Here is a 21,784-nt window from a genome sequence, read left to right on the forward strand (position 1 = left end):
AACTTGACACGTGACCGTTCTAGATTAATAAAATTGCAGTATCCAAGTCACGATTTAACAAAGCAAAAGCGGACCTGGGGATCAGCTATTAAAGGGGCACATTCCAATCTACGGCGAGGTATACCCCCTTTCTGCATTGCCCTCACTACGTCCGTATTGCACAAACTTAATTGCAGCTGCTGTAAATAGTAATGCACTAATACAGTTTATCCTTTAAAATTTAGCAATGTAAGTGATCAATATACACACACCAACACCAAAACAGTCATGAGCAACAGAGAAAACAGCTTTATTAGAGCAGTGATGATATCCTAATCGCAGAGTACAATGTATATATAATCATGGTTTGCACACAAACAATACCACTAGGCTACAAATAGGTAAACATAGAACAGGTAAACTAATAGTGGTTTTCCCGGCTATTTTAAAACTTGTATCATTCGTATTCACCGTTTTTAATATTCCAGTTCGTCATTCAACATCGATTTAGTAAATACTTCCAATGTTTAATTTCGTCTTTTGTCATACCATTTCCATTGTTGTTCAATCGAATTCAATCCGCCAACGCCCATTTTCGGCGAGGAGTATTTGATTTCGTCTCGTCTACGCCGAACAGTTTTATTCAGAAATCAAATTCGTCTTTTGCCACACAATTTAAAGTTTGTTCAATTTCGCAACATTTTTTTTCTTTTACTTTTCCTGTTACTCACAAATGTTGCTTGTTTTTAATCGATTTTCCTTGAAAAAGAAATGTCATTGACTCGTAGGTACAATGTAACAAAGTAAAATAAGGGTCATCGACTGTTTTTTTCACATGGTCATCTTTATTTTTTCACTCTTTTAATGCCCAAAGTTGCAGCCACTTGGACGTAGTCCACGGCATCATATTCAAAGGATTAATTCGTATCCTGTCCTGGTTAGAAACTTTGTTGTATGGACCTCGGGCACAAGGAACATGGTAAATAACCCACGCCAGACTAATTTAGCAATTTTAAATTGATTGGCATAAGACGAATTTAATCTCTGAATACTGCCATTCTCTGAATACTGCCACAGTGTGTTTAAATGTGGTGACCGAACTTTGGAATTGAATGGTAAGTGACTAAATCGCTTTGGTAAAAGCGTGTGAATTTTGTTCTCAGACAAAACTGAATGTTACAGTTTGTGAATTTGAATGAAAAATGTTTCAAAATAGCCGGGAAAACCTATAGTATAGCTTGCCCAATAATTCGCATTACATTCCAAATTGTGTAAACTTTCATTCATTATCTGCTAAGGCATAGACGAATCAGGGCACGTGATCACTGTACACGAGGCCCCCTTCAATGTCGAAAGCATTGTGCAAGCTATTGCGCAATGCTAATTCCCCATTTCGGATTATCTGAACAATAGCTAACACAATGCTTTCGCCATTGAAGGGGGCCTTCGTGATAGAATTGACAGCATGCCCTGATTGGTCTATAGCATGTGTATATAGAGATTTATTTGTTTTCATTTATTTTATGTATGTATGTATGTATGTATGTGTTTGTTTGTTTGTTGGTTGATTGGATGGTTGGTTTGTTTTTGTTTCCATGCGAGTTGTATCCAGACTCCTTCTTTGTACTATATTTCGTTAAAAATAGGATAAAGCCGACCTCAATGTAAATTTAAAAGGTCTTTTTCACAAGAAAAATGCTTTAATTCAGCGTATAGAACTGTATGACAATACAAGGTTTTCAACCATCCTGGGTTTTGATCAAAGAACTTGTTTCAATTAAATTAAGCCATTAAAGAAGTTTTTCCTAATTATTTAAAAAGTGACTTCGCCTTATAATTTCGCTTTAAAAAAAGTCGACATCAAGTCACACTCACACCATATGAAACCAGACACATCAGATAAGGCAGTGGACCTATTTTGAATTTTTTTTTGTCGTTTGTACCCTATTTGAACTTTTTTGTACTCACAAGTTGTTTCGAATAAATGTTTCTGATTACGAAATAAACCAAAAAGAGACTTTACAGATATATAAAAAACTACCATTTGTCAATGCAGTGTTTATTTGCCATGTCTTTATGTTTAACACAACTTGTAAATTTACCTTAATTAATACGTAGATTTGTTGGAAGTGTTCGCGAATTGAGAGGAGAATGTACTGCGCCTTGATGGTTGCCATATTTTCAATGGGGAGCGCCAATAAATCCTAAAATCATTCACACTATATTAACTAATGCACCCTTGTCATGGCTATTTGTTCTTTAGGGGGAGACCGTTTCGGAATTTATTTTGGGGGCTAGACAAAATTTTGGGGGGCTACAGCCCCCCCTAGCCCCCGCCCCCCCCCCCCCCCCCCCCCCCCCCCCCCCCCCCCCCCCACCCCCCCGTGTAGAACCGCGCCTGGGCCAACGATTTTGAGGAAAATAAAATTGATGAAGTCTTTGACAGAATAACGCTGTGTTAGGCCAAAAAAAGTATCCGGTTTCTGTTATGGAGCTTGCCCAAAAAAGTGGTGCGGCGACGCGGCTTTTTTTTTAACCTGTTTTTTTTTTGCTTCAAATGTCGGCTGATGACTGCAAAATGGTGCCCGACTAAACTTAGTGCAAATATATGGGAGTCCAGAGAGGCCACATAAAGCTTATTCTTGATCATAACCCCATCTAAAAACACGTTAAAACTGTGCAGCAGCAGGATTCCAGTCAAACCAGTGAGTTTGGCGGTTTCGAGACATCATCTTTCATTGAAAAAAAAACCTTTTCATTTTGCCGACGCGCATGGCTACGGCGACGCGCGCGCATACCAGAAACCGGAGACTTATTTTTTTGGCTTTAAGGAATAAAACGAACATTTAGAATGACGGATATCAAATTTCGCAGAATACACAATGTTCGGGAACTGTTAAATTTCTAAAGCTTTAATTTGAGCTAGAAAGCGTTAGTTACAAATTGCGCAATGCGTACCATAAATCTAATAGTTATTAAAACAGTACTTATAGCACTGTGTGATTCCATTTTATAAGTCATCGAAACGTCCAATATACAGGGCGGGTAAAAAAAGAAAGTGACCGAATTAGAACAAAATATTAAAAAAAAAAATACGTGGCTCGCTCCATTCCATAAAAATAACATAGGGATAAAGTACATGTTATTGTTTAGTAACTCTGAAATTTTCACGTAATTTGCAAACTTTAGTCCAAAGTTATGTCAAGTAGTCCACCTTATCATTTACCGTTTTTACGAATTGATGAAAACAGTGAAACATGGACGTTTCCACCTTCATGATCTACGAATGAAATCTTGCAAAGGAAACAGACAAAAATCGCCATCAATATTTGGGGGGGGGGGTGGGTTTGACTTGTTCCTCATATTCAAAAATGTCAGTCTTGACTCAATGATTAAAATCTCAAATGTATTTGAATAAGGGAATAAATGTGTGCTTCGGAGGTTTTTATCACTCTGTTTAAGACCACTTAGAGTCTGGGTGCTGATAATTACCCGAGCCGGAGGCGAGGGTAATTATCAGCACCCAGACTCTAAGTGGTCTTAAACAGAGTGATAAATACCGACGGAGCACATATTTATTCCCATTCATAAATACCTTTTCGGTAAAAAAAAATCATATAATTCGTTCAAAACATCCCGATTTTGTTCAACAAATTCACTTTATGCTTTTTGAAACATCCCTCTTGCAAAATAATGGAGTGTTCAGCTGGCGAGTAAGATGTAAACAACCCTTTTATGGAGATTGACGCGCGCGTATCATGTTCTGCGCGATGTCGCGCAGAACGCACCTGGCACGTTGCGTTTTGAATTTAGAACTATAAAATTCTGACTCCCTGGTATATTGTTGCGCATGCCTACGTTAGGATTGTGAACGTTCAACCAATGAAACGATAAGAGGCACTGGATTTTTAGGAGTCCACATTTTATTGTGACACTGGAAAAGTGTTTAAGACCAGCTAGCCATGTCTTTATCATCCGTTTAAGACCGGCCACGTGACTGGCTCTCGACCAATAGGAATGCGTAAACTGTCTTAGGTATTTATGAATGCCTGTTCATAATCTTTAATTCTCACTCAACTCAATAGCTTCCACTGGTATTCCATGGACAGCCATAAAAAGGATATTTTCGGTAAAAAATGCATAGTTTCTGCTTGCTCAGATCAATTTCAGCAATTTTTTTCAGATGAGTGGAAGAACATTCCCTTTATGACATTCTTCATTGGTGCATCAAATTTAATCCAGGTCGCTTTCTTTTTGACTCGCCCTGTATAAGGAATACGAAATGTTACACGGCTATAAATTTTACACTTTTAGCTCGCTGAATATTTTTTTCCGACTACCTTTGCTTGAGTATAAAATCATCTCAAACCGTAATAAATGCTTGCGTCTGAACAGTTTACTTCTGACTACAGATGGCGCCAACATCTTTGGCGTGGCTACAAGCCCGTTTCTTCAAGAAACGAGACGGGCAGTCAGCCAGTTGACTCTCAGACCCATCACAGGCCACTCCCTTCGTGTGGAATGGCCCCTCCGCGGAATTCGTCATCGCCATTCGCCAACCGAACCGATCCATCCAGAGACGCAGGGTCAACAAGCTTCAGGTCGTACTTGTCGTCTGCTCCCATTCGGTATGCGTCTCTGCGCCCCGTTGAGTCCCATTGTACGGTTATCCAGCCGTTACTCCGTAGTTCACTGACGATGCGGCCCTCTCCCGGCGGACTACCGTCCTGACATAAAGAGAGTTGTGATTTGAGTCGACAGCAAAGCCTCAATAAGCACAAGATAATGTACGTTTAATACTTCAAAACGGGTACGTCTAACCACCAGTCGGGTTATTTCTTTTGGTCAACATAATACTTATTTTACGTCAATTCCTCGTAGAATACGTTACATGGGAGTTGGATGAGCAAGGTATCGTAGCCTTATAGTAGAATAGTATTGTGACAAAATACGGGTAGTTCATTTGGATGAATTAGTGGGAACTTTGCCATTGGCGCCCCCTCCCCCCAAAAAAATATATAAAGGGGATGCATGCTACCTGTCTCCCCGGATCACCGCTCGTGAAGTCGACCAACTATACAGTCAACCACAAAATTAATAACACAATGCTAAACAAAGTGACCGATATATTCGTCAGTAAACCAAGATCAATCATATGCAGGCCCTACTGAAGCATAAAGATAAAACCATCCTAGCTACCATACCCGTCACGTGTAGCGTAAAATGGATTCCAATTGTAGGCTCAGGAATGGATACGTAGCCAAACATTTTTTTTCATGAGGATAATGTACCGGGCCCTGGCCAAGCCTTAGCCATTCCTTTAACGACCCGACCTCAACAAAATTAAGGTCAAGTCCAACCGAACCAAACCACAGTATAAAATCCATAAAGATAAGCCGGGAATTTTTACGAACAGCAATGTCAGTTGAAGCCACTGGGTCCACAGTCGGTAAAGACCCGAACTTAGCTGGCTTGTTGTTGTACAACAAGAACTGAGAAAGAGGCGACGCAGTTTTTTTTCTGACACATTAATCAAAACACACCGCCCTCACAATAACAAGTGTAGCCATCGCCCTGTCCCGGAGCGAACATTATCGTCTGCAGGTGAGCAAAGTCCCCCACCATAATACGCATGCGGAAACACAGCACGTGATTGAATAAAATTGTCATGTGATTTGAAATAACTCTATGTAGTTTAGATTTCCCGGCAAAAAAAGCTTGGCATCGCTTGGCACCGACCTAGCGTAGCACGCTAGTTCGGTGATAACAATGCTGCACGTTGCGGGGTCGAGTCTCTGAAAATTGTTTAAATGTTTCTTCTCCCCACCCCCCCCCCACCCCCCACCCCCGGAGTGACAACGCCCTCCCAAGAGTAAATGAGCCAAATTCAGATGTATACCTGACCACCCCACTTCCAGTCTGATCCACGTACGACCTTCATCCCAATCCTCAGCAAACCGGCTATCTTAGATCCGCTCAGTGATGTAGGAATACCTGTACGGAAGACAAAGGATAGACAATTGGTCTCCTTTATACAAAAAGACGTTTTGAATTTCCTTCCATTATTTTGTGCGCTCGAAATAAGATATTTCTTGTGCTCGAAACTATTCGTGTGCTCAATATCCTTGACATGCTTATGCCTTATTAGTAGAAGTCACGCAGCCACGTAAGCTACGTAACAAATTTGAAAAGTTGATTGACAAACCTTTGCAATCCTCAATTGGACTGCATCCGGTCAACACATCTTCACTGGGCCTTGCCTCAAAGTGGAATTCCAGAAAGGATTTCTGCACCTCCGGGTTGTCCCCCTTCATGAACTTGGCGCAGAGATAGCGGGCCTCGTCGCAGGTCAGATCCGACATGTCCACCTGGTAACGGATGTCGTTGATGTTGAAGTTTCTGGAGAAAAAGCTTCGTTTCTTGAGGTCCTGGGACTGTTGACCTTGTGTTAGGACTTGCTCCACCAGGGTGCCGGGGAGCTGGACCGCGCCATCCTCCTGACTGCTCATCCACATGGAGGACTTCCACAGGCCTTGGCCAGCGACGCTGGTTGTCTCTCTGGTGTTGGCGTACAGCACGTCTAGGTTGACTGACAGATCGTTCTCCGCTCGACCTTCTTGGATGGACTGAGAGCCGGGAAGCACCGGTGTCACCTGATTCACAGTCACGTCTTAAAAAACAACAAAAAGAAAAGTATCAAATTATAACAATATGTATGGCGATCATGTAGTTACGGGGCCCCCTTTACTTTCGATCATAAGAGTCAAGGGTGTTTTTTACCATTCGAAAATGACCTTTTTAACCTAAAGCTGACTTCTCTCAATTTATTACCCCTTTTTTTGTTATTTTGAACAGTTTCTTGGGTTGCAATTACAATTTTCATAAGCGGGTTACGGTTGGTGAAGTGCAATTCAGCGCGCCTTGCACGTTCAAGGTACCGCTTCGGCGGAGCCCCATAGTTCTAAGGGTATGTTCAGGGTACATCGCGGTGATCGCCATTTTTATTTTCGTATTGCGTTTTGTCGCGGTCATCGTCATTTTACCCCCAAATTTCCCTCAAAAATCGATGACGATTCTATGACGTACCTGCACGTTCTTAATGGTGCCAACCAGCTTGTTCAGTCAAATAAATTAAAAGTGGATTTTTTTCTCTTAATATATGGAACGGTGCCCGTAACTTCACAATCGCAATGTGTGCAACACTTTGTCAGAAGCAGATACTTGTTTTATTTAGTGAGGACAGCAGAAAGTCCCCATAACTCAGTCGTAATTTCCCTAACAAAACTTGGGTTCACTGCTGTTAAGGTACAATGCACGTCCCATTTAAGCACCAATCGTCAAACTGCTGCCCAACGACTGCGTGTTGGATGTTTTGTCCATAAAATAATTTACTCAGAGCTGTGAACGAAACCCTTGTGCAATAGGTGTAATACAACAAGTACGATGTGGTCCCCGCCCCCTTTGTTTTGCAGGAAACACAGTACAAAGTTGGTGAGTCACGTGTAATTTTTTTGCAACATTTTAAAGATAAAAACGTACTGTAAGGGCAGACTCGACAACAGTCGCCTGGAAATCCCATTGGGTTTCTACAGGTTGTTGGTTGGCAGGACTCAAACATGCAGCTGAGAATGGCATTGTTGCACGTGCAGGACGAACACATAGACAGCTTGTAGGTTTCCCCGTGGAGAGAAATCCGGTTGCTGTTGTCCATGCAGGGGAGTCGCTGCGGATAACGCTCGAAAACTAGGGGGACAATTAATGAACAAAATATATTGTCTCTCAGCAGCAAATAGAAAATGGAGGCAATCAATGTTCTAACAACCAAATTGAATCAGAACATTGATTGCCTCCATCTTGTCATCAGAGATTGGTCATAAATATTTATGACCATGCTCTGATGAGAAATACTTCAAACTACGGGTTGCGTGTGTACACAGATCTCAAGTTTACGGGGCTGCACTTATTGCAGCGAAAACTCTCCAAAAGTATCACCACGGCAAGTACACATACAACGAATAACAGATCAAAACACTTTTAAGTTGTACACCACCATTTTGGTTTTAACATACCTATATGAACGGCCTTCATAGGAACAAAGATGTATACATCCGTGTTTCTGCTAAATACAGCTATTAGAAAATGTAGCACTTTATGGCAAAAGCTCTACAGTTACTGATGAAGTAGCTGTAGCTTATGCCCTCAGTTTAATTTTAGTTAGTCTCGAAGGTACTTTTTTGACCTCAAATCAATTCATGAGTTCAAAATCCTTTTCATGTCTATGCCTAATAGTTTGTAGGGGTCACGCAGCGCATCCCCTACGGTCATGTGATTTCACAGACCCCTTTTTTAGATGGGGCTATAAGTCTTCTTCTTTTTTTTTTATATGTACAAAGTAAATAGAGCCTGCATACCTCTACAATCGGTGATTTCCGTACATCCGGTTAAAACCTCCTCTGTCGGGACTGCCTTGAAATGGTAGTCCAAGTAGTCCTTCTCCACCTCTGCGTTTGGTCCTTTGTTGAATTTGGCACAGACGTACTTGGCGTCATCACAAGAGTGATCCGTCAGGTCAAACGTGTATCGAATCCCCGGGATTCTAAAGAGCTCAGCTAACGATTTCTTCAAGTTTTTGGACTGCTGTCCTTCGGTCAATGCCTCCTCCACCACAGTGCCGGAGAGTTCGTTGGACCCATCTTCAAAGGTGCTCATCCACATCTTGGTCGTCCACAGACCTTCCCCTTTTATGCTCGTGGTTTCTCTGGTGCTGAGGTAGCCCACGTTCAGATCAAGGATAATTTCGTTTTCGGTTCCCTGCTGAATTGAGGTGCCAGGTGCGACCTCTGGCTCAACATCGGTCACCGTTATATCTGGATTACAGTAATGAATACAACAGTAGGTTAACGGAGTAAAGATAATCCAAGGTAAGTCACAATAGCTATCAAATGCACTTGGCCTTTTTTTTCTGGTGCAAAACACATACGATTTTGTGCACAAAATATTTCCTCAGAGCTGTGACCGTAAACCTTGTGCAATAGATGTAATACACGAAGGATGTGTTCCCCCCTAAGTTCGGCAGGCAACACAACGCAGTGGCGTATCCGCGGGGGGGGGGGGGGGGGGGGGGGGGCACCTTGCCCCCCCCCCGGCGGATTTCTTTTGAAGTGTGCCCCAATTTGGAAGATGGGATTGAGACAGAGCTGTTTTAATACCCCCCCCCATACGCAACTGAGAGTGAGTCACGTGCTATTAGTTTCCTGCATTGAAGGACATTTGCGAAAATTCAGTGATATAAGGCCCCTTGCTATACCAAGGAATTTGTTTTTTTACAACTTTTTAAAGATAACAACGTACTGTAAGGGCAGACTCGACAACAGACATCCGCAAATCGCATTGGGTTTCTACAATGTGCTGGTGGACAGGACTCAAACATGCAGCTGAGAATGCCATTGTTGCACGTGCAGGACGAACACTTAGTCATCTTGTAGGTTTCCCCGTGGAGAGAAATCCGGTTGCTGTTGTCCTTGCATGGCAGTAAAGCTAGAAAATACATAGTAAAAGTCGGAACGAAAAAAATGTTGCCTCTTTTGCAGCAAATAATAGAAGAATGAAAAAGGGAAGCAATCAATGTTTTAACAACCAAATTCAATACAACTATGACAATACTTTAATGAGATATACATCACAGTATGGGCTGAGCGGTATAAAAGGGGAGACACAGGCCTCAAGTTTGCACGGCTGCCCCCCCCCCCCCCTGCAAAAAAACCCAAAAGGTAAGTGTTCTTTCAGCAAAACGAACACAATTCACATACGGATGTACGTGAATTGTTTTCGTCTTGCTGGAAGAACACTGACCGTTTTTTTGTGATCCGGGGACAGAACTTTAAAACGGTGTTTGTGTTTCATATTCCGTAACTTGAAAAGTACGTGAGTGATTTGAATGTTTCTTGCACTAAAAGAAAGTTTATTAATTGGGATTTTATATCCTAGATTTTGAAAGTGTTACATGCAGAACTTCATTACAAAAATTTTCCCGCTATTTGGTGGTTTTTTTTTTACTCAACCTGTATAACAAAATATCAAAACACTTTCAGTTGTACACCACCTACACCACCATTGGGTTTTATTAACATACCGTATGAACGACCTTTCATATTTATGGAACAAGATGTATACAGTACAGCCGTTTATGTCTGCTAGTTACAGCTATATAGAGAATGTAGCACTTTAAAGACTGAGCTGATAGCTACGGTTACTGATGAAGTAACCGTAGCTATGAAAACTTATGCCATAATTATAATTTTGGTTAGTCTTTAAAGACAAGTGCTACCATTTCTTGAGCTCGAAATCATTTCGAGCTTTCAAAATCCTTGTCATGTTTATGCCTAATAATTTGTAGAGGTCAAGCAGCGAAAACTACAGTCATTTGATTTAAAAAAAAAACAACTTTTTTGGTCAATCTCCACTTTAAAAAAAATGTATATATTAAATATCTACAAGGGAAATAGAGCCTGCATACCTCTACATTCGGTGATTTCAGTACATCCGGTTAAAACCTCCTCTGTCGGGACTGCCTTGAAATGGTAGTCCAAGTAGTCCTTCTCCACCTCTGCGTTTGGTCCTTTGTTGAATTTGGCACAGACGTACTTGGCGTCACCACAAGAGTGATCCGTCAGGTCAAACGTGTATCGAATCTCCGGGATTCTAAAGAGCTCAGCTGACGATTTCTTCAAGTTTTTGGACTGCTGTCCCTCGGTCAATGCCTCCTCCACCACAGTGCCGGAGAGTTCATTGGACCCATCTGCCAAGGAACTCATCCACACCTTGGTCGTCCATAGACCCTCCCCTGCTATGCTCGTGGTTTCTCTGGTGTTGAGGTAGCCCACGTTCAGATCAAGGATAATTTTGTTTTTGGTTCCCTGCCAAATTGAGGTACCAGGTGCAACCTCTGGCTCAACATCTGTCACCGTTATATCTGGATTACAGTAATGAAAACAACAGTAGGTTTAAAACGGAGTAAAAATAATCCAAGGTAAATCACAATAGACATCAATTGCACTTGGCCTTTTTTTCTGGTGCAAAACACATACGATATTTCGTCACCGACACCACTAACTGACACCCGGTGGTCAGCGTTGCAGTAATACAAATCGGAGAAAAACGCTTTTAATTTTTTTTTTTTTCTCAGTAAAATAATCTATCTATCTTAGAGGTATTAGTATCACTTAACGTGAAAATGCTTTAACTACTCAATTATAAACGTTATATTGTGAAGATATGCTTAGTTAATAAGCAATTAAATGATTAAGACGGGTGTCAGTTCGTGAAAACGAAATTTATGTGTTTTTGGGAGAGTGCGCGCACACACTGCGAATGCGTGCTCGCACTCTCCAAAAACACGTCAAGTTTCGTTTTCACGAACTGACACTCCCTAACGCTATCGCATGCGCACACTCTCCGAAAACACGTAAATTTTTTTTTTTTTACGAACTGACACCCTGTGCAGTGTCACTTCGTGGTAACAAAAAACACCAGAATTGACCAATTTCTTGAAAATTCATCATTAAAATTTGCTTATTTTAGATGATTTCAGCAATTTTAACTTCGTCATGTTAAACTTCATGATACAAACTGCTAATATCGGCAAAAAAAGAAAATTTGAATTTTAAAATGTTTGTGTACACGTGTGATGCAGAGGGTGTCAGTTCGTGGTGTCGGTGACGATGGTACAAGACATGCTTTCACGATCTAAATTTACTCGGTTCACTAACGGAGTAACGGTTAAACTATAGGCCTACAACCTCTGTTAAGGTGCATTAAGGTAGCCCCATTTAAACACCAAACCATCAAGCTGCTGCCAACGACTGTGCTTTTAATGTTAATAATGCTTTTAATATTATAAGTAATATCCCGGTTATTGTAAAACGTTTATCATTTGAATTCACCGTTTCTAATAGTCAAATTCGTCCAGGAACATCAATTTAGTGCACTTCCAATGATTAATTGCGTCTGTTGTCAGACAACTTCAAATTCAGTTCAAGCAAATTCAAGCTAACGAGCGTACGTTTTCGTCCCCGGGGTATTCGATTTCGTCTCGTCTAGCAAAACCTTGTTATTCAGAAATCGAATTCGTCTAATTGATTTATATAAGACGAATTTGATCTCTGAATGCTGCCCATCGGCAACAGCTAATGACGAATTTGATCTGTCACTCGACCCGGTGACTAAAGAGGGTGAACAAACCTTAAACTTGAATGTTAAATGACTTAATTGGTTTTGTTAAAAGCGTGTGAAATTCAGTGACAGAATTGGTGAATTTGAATGAAACATCTTTTGAAATAGCCCGGAAACCTATATTCACTCAGAGCTGAGGTTCGACTGTTTCCCCCCTTTTTTTCGGCGTGAAACACAGTTAAATACGGAAGCGTAGAAGGGACAAGAGAAATTAAGAAAAATGTAGTTCCTATCTCGCCACGGCGAGTTACTATCTCGCCGCGGCGAGATTGTAACTCGATTTTTTTTATTTCTCGTGGCCCTTCTACGCTTCCGTAGTTTAACCCTAAAAGGGCGGGGGCCCGCCCCCCTCAACATTTTCCGCGATAGCCTGTAAAAAGTTTTTTTTCGCGACCCGAGCTGTTATGACTTTTTAGCCTCGAGCTTTGCGCATCGTTAGATACCAAACACATAAAATCGGACCACGGGTTGCCGCGTAGCGAAATTTTTCCCTGCGCTACGCGCAGTGAAAACTGGATTTTCGCATATACGTCGTGTACACATAGCAGAATTGCCATTCGTACATATGAATAATTAATTAGCCATAATTCCAAACCCTTTGAGATTGTAAAAAATAACCCGGCCCTTTTAGGGTTAAAGCAGATGAGTCTTTTTAAAGAACAAAAACGTACTGTAAGGGCAGACTGGACAACAGACGCCCGGAAATCCTACTGGGTTGTCACATGTTGCCGGCCCGCAGGACTCGAACATACAACTGAGAGTGGAGTTGTTACACGTGCAGGACGAACACCTGGTCATCTTCAAGGTTTCCCCGTGGAAATATATCCGGCGGTGGTTGTCCATGCATGGTAAATGCGCAGGGTAACCATCCTCATAGGAGCTGGGAGCTAGTTCATAAAAAAACAAATATCACAACGGAAAATATCAAAGTATTTGCCGGTGATACAACGGGAGACACGTGCCGCAAGCTTGCAGGGCTGCCCTAATTGCACCCAATACCCTATAAATTAACACCAAGGCAATAACGGTTACAGCATTAATAACAGATCAAAACACGTTCAGTTGTAAAGAGTAAGCCTTCAACTTGTACACCAAGTTGGGTTTTAACATACCGTACTCATGGGCGGCGCGGGGGGGGGGGGAGGGGAAAGGGGGCGCTTGCCCCCTCGGAAAAGCACAAAAAGGGGGGGGGGGGGAGAGAAAAAAGCAAAGAAGTGCAAAGTCACATTGTTGTTAATTTAATGGGGGGGGGGGCAATGGGGGGGGAATGCTGGAAACTAGAGGGATTTTTGGGGGGGAAATGTGCTTTGCCCCCCCCCCCCCCTCTAGAAAAAATCCTGGCGACGCCCATGAGGCCTTTCATATTCACGAAAACAAAGATGTGTGTAATGTTGTGCATCGGGTCGGGTTGACCAGGCCAAACCGACCCAAAAAACATAAATAGTGAATCCGGACAGCAACCGATCGAACTTCCCAAATCCGACCGAAGTCAGCACCATACGGACCCGAACCGACAAGAAAAAAAAAAACCCTGCAAGTATCTGGTTTGGGTAAATGTGTCCGCTTTTTTTTGCCTGTATACTTGCCAGCGTCGGGTAAAAACCGTCGTCTCTCAGTAACAAAAGATTTATAATGTGACTTACTGGTGATCCTACCCGTTATGGACTATGCAACATAGCTATGCACATTCGCGCGGAGGATTGGCGGTTCGCGCAAGAATTATTGTTGACCAATGTTAAAACCCTAGTTAACCATAGTGGTTAACTCTTTCTAGTCAACGATGGTTGTCTCCCCCAGTCGACTATTTGGAACCAGCCTACCGCGGCTGGTCGCGCAACGATTTATAGCTGGTTATCAATAGCAATTTCCATAGTATAGTGCAAAGGGGACCATCTACTGACTCTCTAAATTCCAAAGAGTGAAATTAGGGACTAAACGTTTTAGAGTGAAAATCACTCTCATATTCGATTGAAATAGTCTGAATAATGAACCACTTCAGTCGGAGCTCGAGTGAAATTTCGATCGATCTTTACGATTGAAGAAATTTACTCTAAAACGTCTAGTCCCTAGTTTCCGACTGTGGGAGTAAATCTTCACTTGAATGAAGTGAATTTTCACTCTTTGGAATTTAGAGAGTATCAACTAAAATGGTGAAAACGAGACTGTATACACAACCACTATTATTTCAAATAAAGAGAAACAACAAGTGTTGAATAATATTGTATATTTTAATATTTATAATATTTTTTGACGGTTGTTGACATGACAATAGTTCGACTAGAGTCGTTCGCACTTCAACTTTAGTGTGCATGCGCTAGGTACGTCACGAACCGACCACTAGTTAACCACTGGTCCTTGCTCGAACTTGCCTAACTTATTGCGCCGCTTGAATTTTCGAACGTTTCGGTTTATTTCGGTAAATATCGGTTGATTTCGGATTTTTCACAAGATGGCTTATTCAACCCGACCCGAGCCGAAAATCACAAACGCAAACTGAAACCGACCCAAACATTAGTATACTATAGGTTTTCCCGCCCAACTTCGATAACTTAGCATCCGAATTAACGATAGGTTCATTCAATTTAGGACGAAATTGATTGACGAACTAGATCATCATTCAAAGAGCACAAATCATTCAATTTAACTTTATGATCACACGATTACACATATTTGTTATACAGAATTGAAGAGTCAGAATTCAATTTGGGAAAAAACATCTAAATAACGTTCAAATTCGCTCGGACACTCCGCGGAGGGCGTTTTGGACGTTCAATTTTGTGAAAAGGCAAGCATTTGTGATTTGACATTTGTGCAATGTTTTCATTTAATGTTAATCTTCAAATTCGTATTTGTTTCTGTTTGAACAATTTATGCAAATTATATTACGAAAGACAGCGTGTAGTTTACAAACAGATCTCTCTCATTTACACTGATAAATTGCCGCCGAAGGAAGAACTTGTTCTGTCTTCTCAGCATGTAATTTGTTTCTTTTTGAATAATTATGAAAAGACAGAATAACGAAAGTGTCAAAGTGTAGGGGTTTAAGAAAAGTGTACAAAACCCATAGAGAACCATGTTACTGAAAAGAAGTTTTAAAAACGGAGAAAAACACACAAACAGAAACAATGTCTGCTTTGGCTGTATGGCCGAAGCAGCTAATGAAAGCAATTGGTGATTCGAAGTAGGGTATCTTACTTACATGATGAGCTGAGCTCCTGCGCCCGGCAAAAAGTTATGATAGCAACAAGGAATAGGAGGCAGACGCACCGGCCTCTTCGGCTCACCAAACTATACATGGTTGAGACAATCCCTGGGAACCGCAATCCACAGAATGCAGGCAAGGCAGAATTTCAAGCCCCTATATACAGGTCCTAAACCCAAGTTGCTATGGCCGGATTTTTAAAGGATCATTATGGGATGGCATCCTATACTGATCGACAAAAGTTCCAGCTACTAGGAGAGCTTTTTTTCCACTTAAGGACTCGTGCATTTCTTAGAATATATTGCTGACACATCTGACCCAAAGATCAAGACACCTGATGTGAATATCATTATGGGATGGCCTTTCTACTGATCAACAAAGTTCCAGCTATATAGAAGAGCTTTTTTTCCGCTCGATCGTATATCAGTTCATTTCTAAAAATATTTGATGACACATCTGACCCAAAAGATCAGACACCTGATGTGAATATCATTATGGGATGGCTTTCTACTGATCAACAAAGTTCCAGCTATATAGAAGAGTTTTTTTTCTACTCAAGGCTCATAATCAGTTCACTTCTTAGAATACTACTGATGGCACAACCTGACCTGAACGATCAATACGCCTGATGCGAATATCATGAAATTACAGTCTGCAGTTGTATCCTATCCCCCCCCCCCCCCTCTCGCTAGCTAGCAGGTAAGAATTGTGCCCAATGTTGGGGAAGTGCATATGCCAAGGAGGTAAGAACTTTGACACTTCATATTCTATAAAACATCAAACCGTCCTGCAAATCTTCACAAGAACTTACAGACCGACACATATTTACTGTACAGAATAGAAAACACCCGAACCGCCACAAAATTATTTTTTCCCCTCGTCACAGTTCCCCTCGTTATGTTGTTGAATGATTTTGAAGAAATGAATCTTTTGGCAAAGTTCCAGAGAGGCGTCAAGGACCGAATCGAAAGCTTTTCCAGATGTGACCTTAAGGGGGCATGGGTTACGACTTCTGCTCGTATCAGTGTCGATGCATGAACATGTCTCTTATTTGTACTTTTTAGCAGTTGTTGGCACATAAATGATTATGTGGAAAACATTTCCAAGTAAATCGAAATCATTCTTTGGAAGTATTATATTTGTCGGAAAAACATGGCAAGGACCAACGGAGTGTGGTTACCAGACACGGTTCTATACGGGGGATGGGGGAGGGGGCCTTTTGTCTAGCCCCCCAAAAGAATTCCATAAAAAAATGGCAGTGGCAAATGTTAGAAGGTGACGTCACATGCGAACGGTCTCCCCCCCCCCTTAAAAATTAGTCGTGAGAAAGGGGGCATTTCAACACTTTGAGGTTATATAGTGTGCATGATTGTAGGATTTTATCAGCATTGAACATATGTACGAGCCCCCACCCCTACTGATTTACGGTGGCCTAACTGTCCGGAGAACGGAGAAAAAAACGGTCAGATCTACATTTCAGCACGCCTCCCCGCAAAAATTCTGGATCCACCCCTGCTAGCCCCCCCCCCCCCTAAAATATAGGCTCTAGAACCGCGCTGGTCGGTACAAGGTTAGTTAATTTTACAACGAAAGATCTTCCGTTCTCGAGGAGGGGGGGGGGGGGGGGCAAGCGTACGTTTTTCTCATTCAAAATAGCAGACTGATCACAGAACATTAAACTAACACTGAAATAGAATGGGCAATGTTTAAAATCGCCCTCTAATAGCGAAAAAGAAGTCTTGTAAACGAATCTGAATGAACATAAACGAAAGGTGGTGCTCGATCACTTAATTGAATGAACTGAAATGGAATCAAAGGATCTGGTATAGCGAGAATGAAACGCGTGTTCAGAGGATTCTCAAATTCAGACGAAAATGAATGACCGATTGTTAGAAGTGAATGAAAATTTTAGGGAATTGGCCGGGAAAACCTATATTACACTTTTTCAAAGAAACTCAGAACACTTGTTTGGTTTTGCCCCCAAAACTGAGGGTTTTTTCTTTACATCTAGGCCCCTTTGAATGGCTTTCAGAGAAAGTGGGCGTTCTAAATGTTGTGTTTATATTATCAGCTGTTTTCGGCAAGTCGAAACAGCTCTTGTTTTCGTTCAGATTTTTTCATTTTTTATTTTTTTTATTGTTTTGCTTTTTCAGAATTTTCTCCATAGGGTTTGTGTTGATGTACAAAATGTCTCTTTTGATATTGGCTACTTGTTAACCGTTTTTTGACACAATTAATTATGTGGAAACCATTTCCTAGCAAATTGAAATCACTCGGCCTAAGTAATATATCCGTTAGAAAAACATGGCAAGGACCAACAGAGTGTCGAAATCCAGGTCAGCATAGGCGTAGCCAGCGGGAGGGGCCCCCCCCCCCCAATATTTTGTAAAGGCTGCCCTTTTTTTAAGAAGTGCCCTTTTTTCTGAACAAGTACCCTTTTTTCTGAACAAGTGCCCTTTTTAAAAAGAAGTGGTGCCCTTTTTTGTGTGCCATCGGCCGTTTTGGATGCCTTTTTTTTTCTTTTCTTTTTAGAATTTCACGCATGTATCGCCCTGAAAAGCACCATATATTGTCCGTTGGTGCGCATAATCGTCGGTTTGAACAGCGCCCCCATCGACAGATGATACCAGCCCCCCGCCCCCCCCCCCCCCCCCCCTTTGATTTTACGGAGGCCAAGCGTCCGGAGAAAAAAACGTGTGAACATTTCACCACGGATGTGCGAGTTTTAACCCCCCCCCCCCCAATAAAAATGACCGTGCTACGCCACTGGCAGTCATCTTTACAACGGAAATCTTTTCGTCTGGAGCTCGACTGAGGAACAAACATGTTGCAAGCACACTTAGTCTTGGTGCAAGACGTTCTTATTGGGAGAGTTCACGATAGACGGTACAGCCTTGTACCACGCAGCAGCATTCAGTTTCCCAGAAACCAATCAGTCATCAAATTCGAACCGCACGCAGCAGCGAATTGATGTTCCCTAAGGCCAATGCGCACCGCAGCCATGCGCGTCGGCAAAATGAAAAAGGGTTTTTTTTTTCAATGAAAGATGATGTCTGAAAACCTCCAAACTTACTGGTTTGACTGGAATCCTGCTGCTGCACAATTTTAACGTGTTTTTAGATGGGGTTCCGATCGAGTATAAGCTTTATGTGGCGGCTGGACTCCCATATATTTGCACTACGTTTAGTCGGGCACCATTTGCAGTCATCAGCCGACATTTGAAAAAAAAACGGTAAAAAAAAGCCGCGTCGCCGCACCACATTTTGGGCAAGCTCCATACCAGAAACCTGAGACTTTTTATTGGCCCAAACCACTCGATCATCGAACCGCACACAGGGGCGTTCTTAACAACAGGCGGGGAGGGGGTCGAGAGTTCGCGAAAAGACAGCTTTGTACCGGCGCAGTAGCATAATATGTTCACAGAAACCACTCGGTCGTCCGTCGTCGAACCGCACGCAATGACATTCTTAGCGGAGGGAGCGGAGGGGGCGGAGGGGGGGGGGGGGGAGGGGGAATCGAGAGTTCTTGATAGACGGTAGTACAGCCTTGGTACCAAGTCTATTCCACCGACAAGTGTGCAACTGCAAGATGTTCCTGCTGCTCAGCCAAAACCTAGTGTGCACTGAACTGTGTAGATATCATGCAGGCTGAAGAGATGTGTGCAAATACAGCCAGCCACCCTGATGCTGACATAATGGCTCCCGCAAGCCCACTTTTGGAATATGCCCCCTTTTTCTAAAAAAAAAAAGTATGACACACTCCCAAATAGGGAAACAATTTCTTTTTGTAATTTGACAGGTAAACATTCTGTCCACCCAGTTCACTGTACTGAATGGAAACAAAACAAAAAACACCAAGAAATGTCCGTTACCGTCTCGATTTTCTGTTAATAACATTTGCCCCCGCTTTTATAAAATTAAGCCCCACCCCCAAAGAGGCAAAATTCTTGATTGTTTGTTTATATCGTGATGTAGCACTTGGGTGAGGCCCGGATTACCCATAGGCACAGTAGGTACTGTGTCTAGGGCCTACAAAAAAATTGGCGCCTACGAAAACTTGGGGGAGGGCCTATAAAATACCGCAGTGTGCCATAAAACACATAGGCCTACCCACACACACCAACACGCGCAGAGAAAACTTTTTAAAAAAGTTTTAGGGTCTCTCTAAAAAATTTCGATTTCACCACTGACGCTGTACAGCATGTATGCATTGGCCCTACGTATAAAATGTACGTGTAAAGTCTGTCGTTCTGAAGCACGGTGCAAACCATGGGCGTCGATCGGTGGGAACGGGGGGGGGAGAACTGATGTCGTTCTCCAACGATTTTCGTCCCTGAATAAAAATATGTAGCCTACATTTGATTCTATAGCTCAGAACAGCTGATTTTATGACTCCAAACTCAAAAAAGATGTTTAAATGATGATCTTGTGCTAAATCTTTGGCAGTCGCCAGAAATTGCCTCAGATCGCACCACGGGGTGCCTAGAATCCAATTGATTTCAGGGGCCCTTAAGTGGGCCCCGGACCCCGCGCCGTTTAGGCTTCGCACTCGCACACTTAGTACTGATCAAGATACACATGTATGTACCACCCCCACTCTGAGAACCGAATGACGCCCTCGAGAATTGGTGCCAACAGGCTGTTAGAGCTAGGACCTTTACCAGTTTGGCCTGGTTGATTTGTACAGCCCCCCCCCCCCAACAAAAGTGTGCTCTGGATCCGTCCTTGTAACCCCCACTCCCAATAGGCCTAATCTATAGCCACAGATTTGTATTATGTGACTTTTTAGACAGGGACATTTTCCGGTTCTTATTACATGATTTTCCTAGTGTATCCAACTTCAGGCGTTGATTACTCATAACATCAGGCGCGGATCAAGAGGGGGGGGGGGGGGGGGGGGGGTCAAACACCCCCCCCCCCCAGTTCTGTCAAAAAAAATTATCATACAAATTCCTAAAAATAAATCGAAACACCCCTGTGACACCCCCCAAAAAATGATACTGGTATAATGTCCGCCTGTTCAAAATACGGTACCGGTACATCATCTGTAATGTAGTGTTAATAACCGTCGAATTTGAACAGCGCCCCCTATTGAAATATGGTACCATTTTAAAAGTGTATATCAATGTTGGAAGTAAATTTTGCTCTGGGTAACATATATTCCTTAAAATGTGAACGAAAATAGTTTCACAATTTTCTACTCTTTCACACCGACGGAAGGTGCTTTTTTCTGAGCAAATGTCTTTTTTTGGTGATGCCCCCAGTTTAAACAAACGTTCCGCCGCCGCCGATTTGCGTATTACATGTGCAGGTGTTAGTAAAAATTATAGGCCTACTCGCTTGTTAAGTACACAATAAGACCCCAATTTAGATCGTTCAGTTCATGGGTTTGCTTTGTTTCATCTCAAAGGCCTTTTCATGACCGTAGACTTGAGTAAAGGCGTATGGCAACCCAAACACGAACAAGACCATGCGAGTGGCAGGCTCGTTGGCTCCGTGCGCCGTCATCAGGGGCGTAATTCCCGGGGCGAGGGTGGGGTGGGGTATACACCCCCCCATACTTTTGGACCGGGGGATGGGCTATTAAATCATCCCCCACTTTTTTGTGATGAGAAAAAAATGAGGATTTTGAGGTATTTTCCGAAGTCCCAGCAACTAAAATGTATTCAATAGCACTGGAAAGTGGAGAAACAAAGTACAAAAGCTTTTAAAACGTAAGCGCGAGGATGCATAATTATTGATAAAGAGCGTCCCAGTATAATGTGGTGTCCAGCCCCCCCCCCCCCCCCCCCCCTTCCCCCCCCCCCCCCCCCCCATTTTCGAATGTCCACGGCCGGGCAATTCGGGCGTTTCATGTGCCACCAAGATTGCCACGGAGAGTTCATTTTTCCTAGTGCATTACGGAGATGGTCGACAAATTCGCAGCGCGGGATATTTGAAATTGTTAGTTTTTTTTCCGGTGAAGCATGAATTTAGGTTTTATGAAATACGGACTCATTGGTAGTATTGCGTATGCTCATGCATAGATAATTAGGAGAGGGACCGGTCATGTGAGAGGGTTAAACCAATAAAAGGAAAAAAGAGTCCGATTTTCATACGAGTCCGATTTTCATATGACACCGGTCAGTAGTTTCGTCAGCGTATGATGCGAGCATAAATTTGCCTTTTTCTGTTCTTTGCATCAATTTGTTTTTAGTAATGCGGCAGAACGCTATACCCAAATTTAAAGCCAATTAACTAAGGTTGTTTAATGAAACTCATTCAAATGGGCCTTGTTTTGTCGACCGTAATTTGAAAAACTGACTCTCCATGGCAAAATCTTGGTGGCGCACTGCATTGTGAATCGCCCGAATTTTATGATTTTGGTCATCCC

At 42.3% G+C, this 21,784-nt stretch overlaps 1 protein-coding gene across 2 annotated transcripts; it reads right to left on the bottom strand.

The window, feature by feature from the left end:
- Positions 1 to 3,971: 3,971 nt before the first annotated feature.
- LOC119719396 (cysteine-rich motor neuron 1 protein-like) lies at positions 3,972 to 15,641 on the bottom strand. Of its 2 annotated transcripts, XM_038188839.1 has the most exons (7): positions 15,410 to 15,641; positions 12,882 to 13,097; positions 10,496 to 10,951; positions 9,331 to 9,516; positions 6,185 to 6,649; positions 5,879 to 5,973; positions 3,972 to 4,706 (listed from the first exon to the last, which is right to left on the bottom strand). In XM_038188839.1, exons 1-7 carry the CDS (start codon positions 15,504 to 15,506, stop codon positions 4,476 to 4,478), a joined length of 1,746 nt encoding a protein of 581 aa, XP_038044767.1. In that variant the 5' UTR covers positions 15,507 to 15,641; the 3' UTR covers positions 3,972 to 4,475. The 2 variants fall into 2 exon arrangements, with proteins under 2 accessions (XP_038044767.1, XP_038044775.1); XM_038188847.1 differs by lacking the exons at positions 9,331 to 9,516; positions 10,496 to 10,951; positions 12,882 to 13,097; positions 15,410 to 15,641 and adding exons at positions 7,519 to 7,722; positions 8,391 to 8,719.
- Positions 15,642 to 21,784: the final 6,143 nt, after the last annotated feature.

The sequence above is a fragment of the Patiria miniata genome, unplaced genomic scaffold, assembly GCF_015706575.1.
Source record: "Patiria miniata isolate m_02_andy unplaced genomic scaffold, ASM1570657v1 HiC_scaffold_13, whole genome shotgun sequence".
NCBI lineage: Eukaryota > Metazoa > Echinodermata > Asteroidea > Valvatida > Asterinidae > Patiria > Patiria miniata.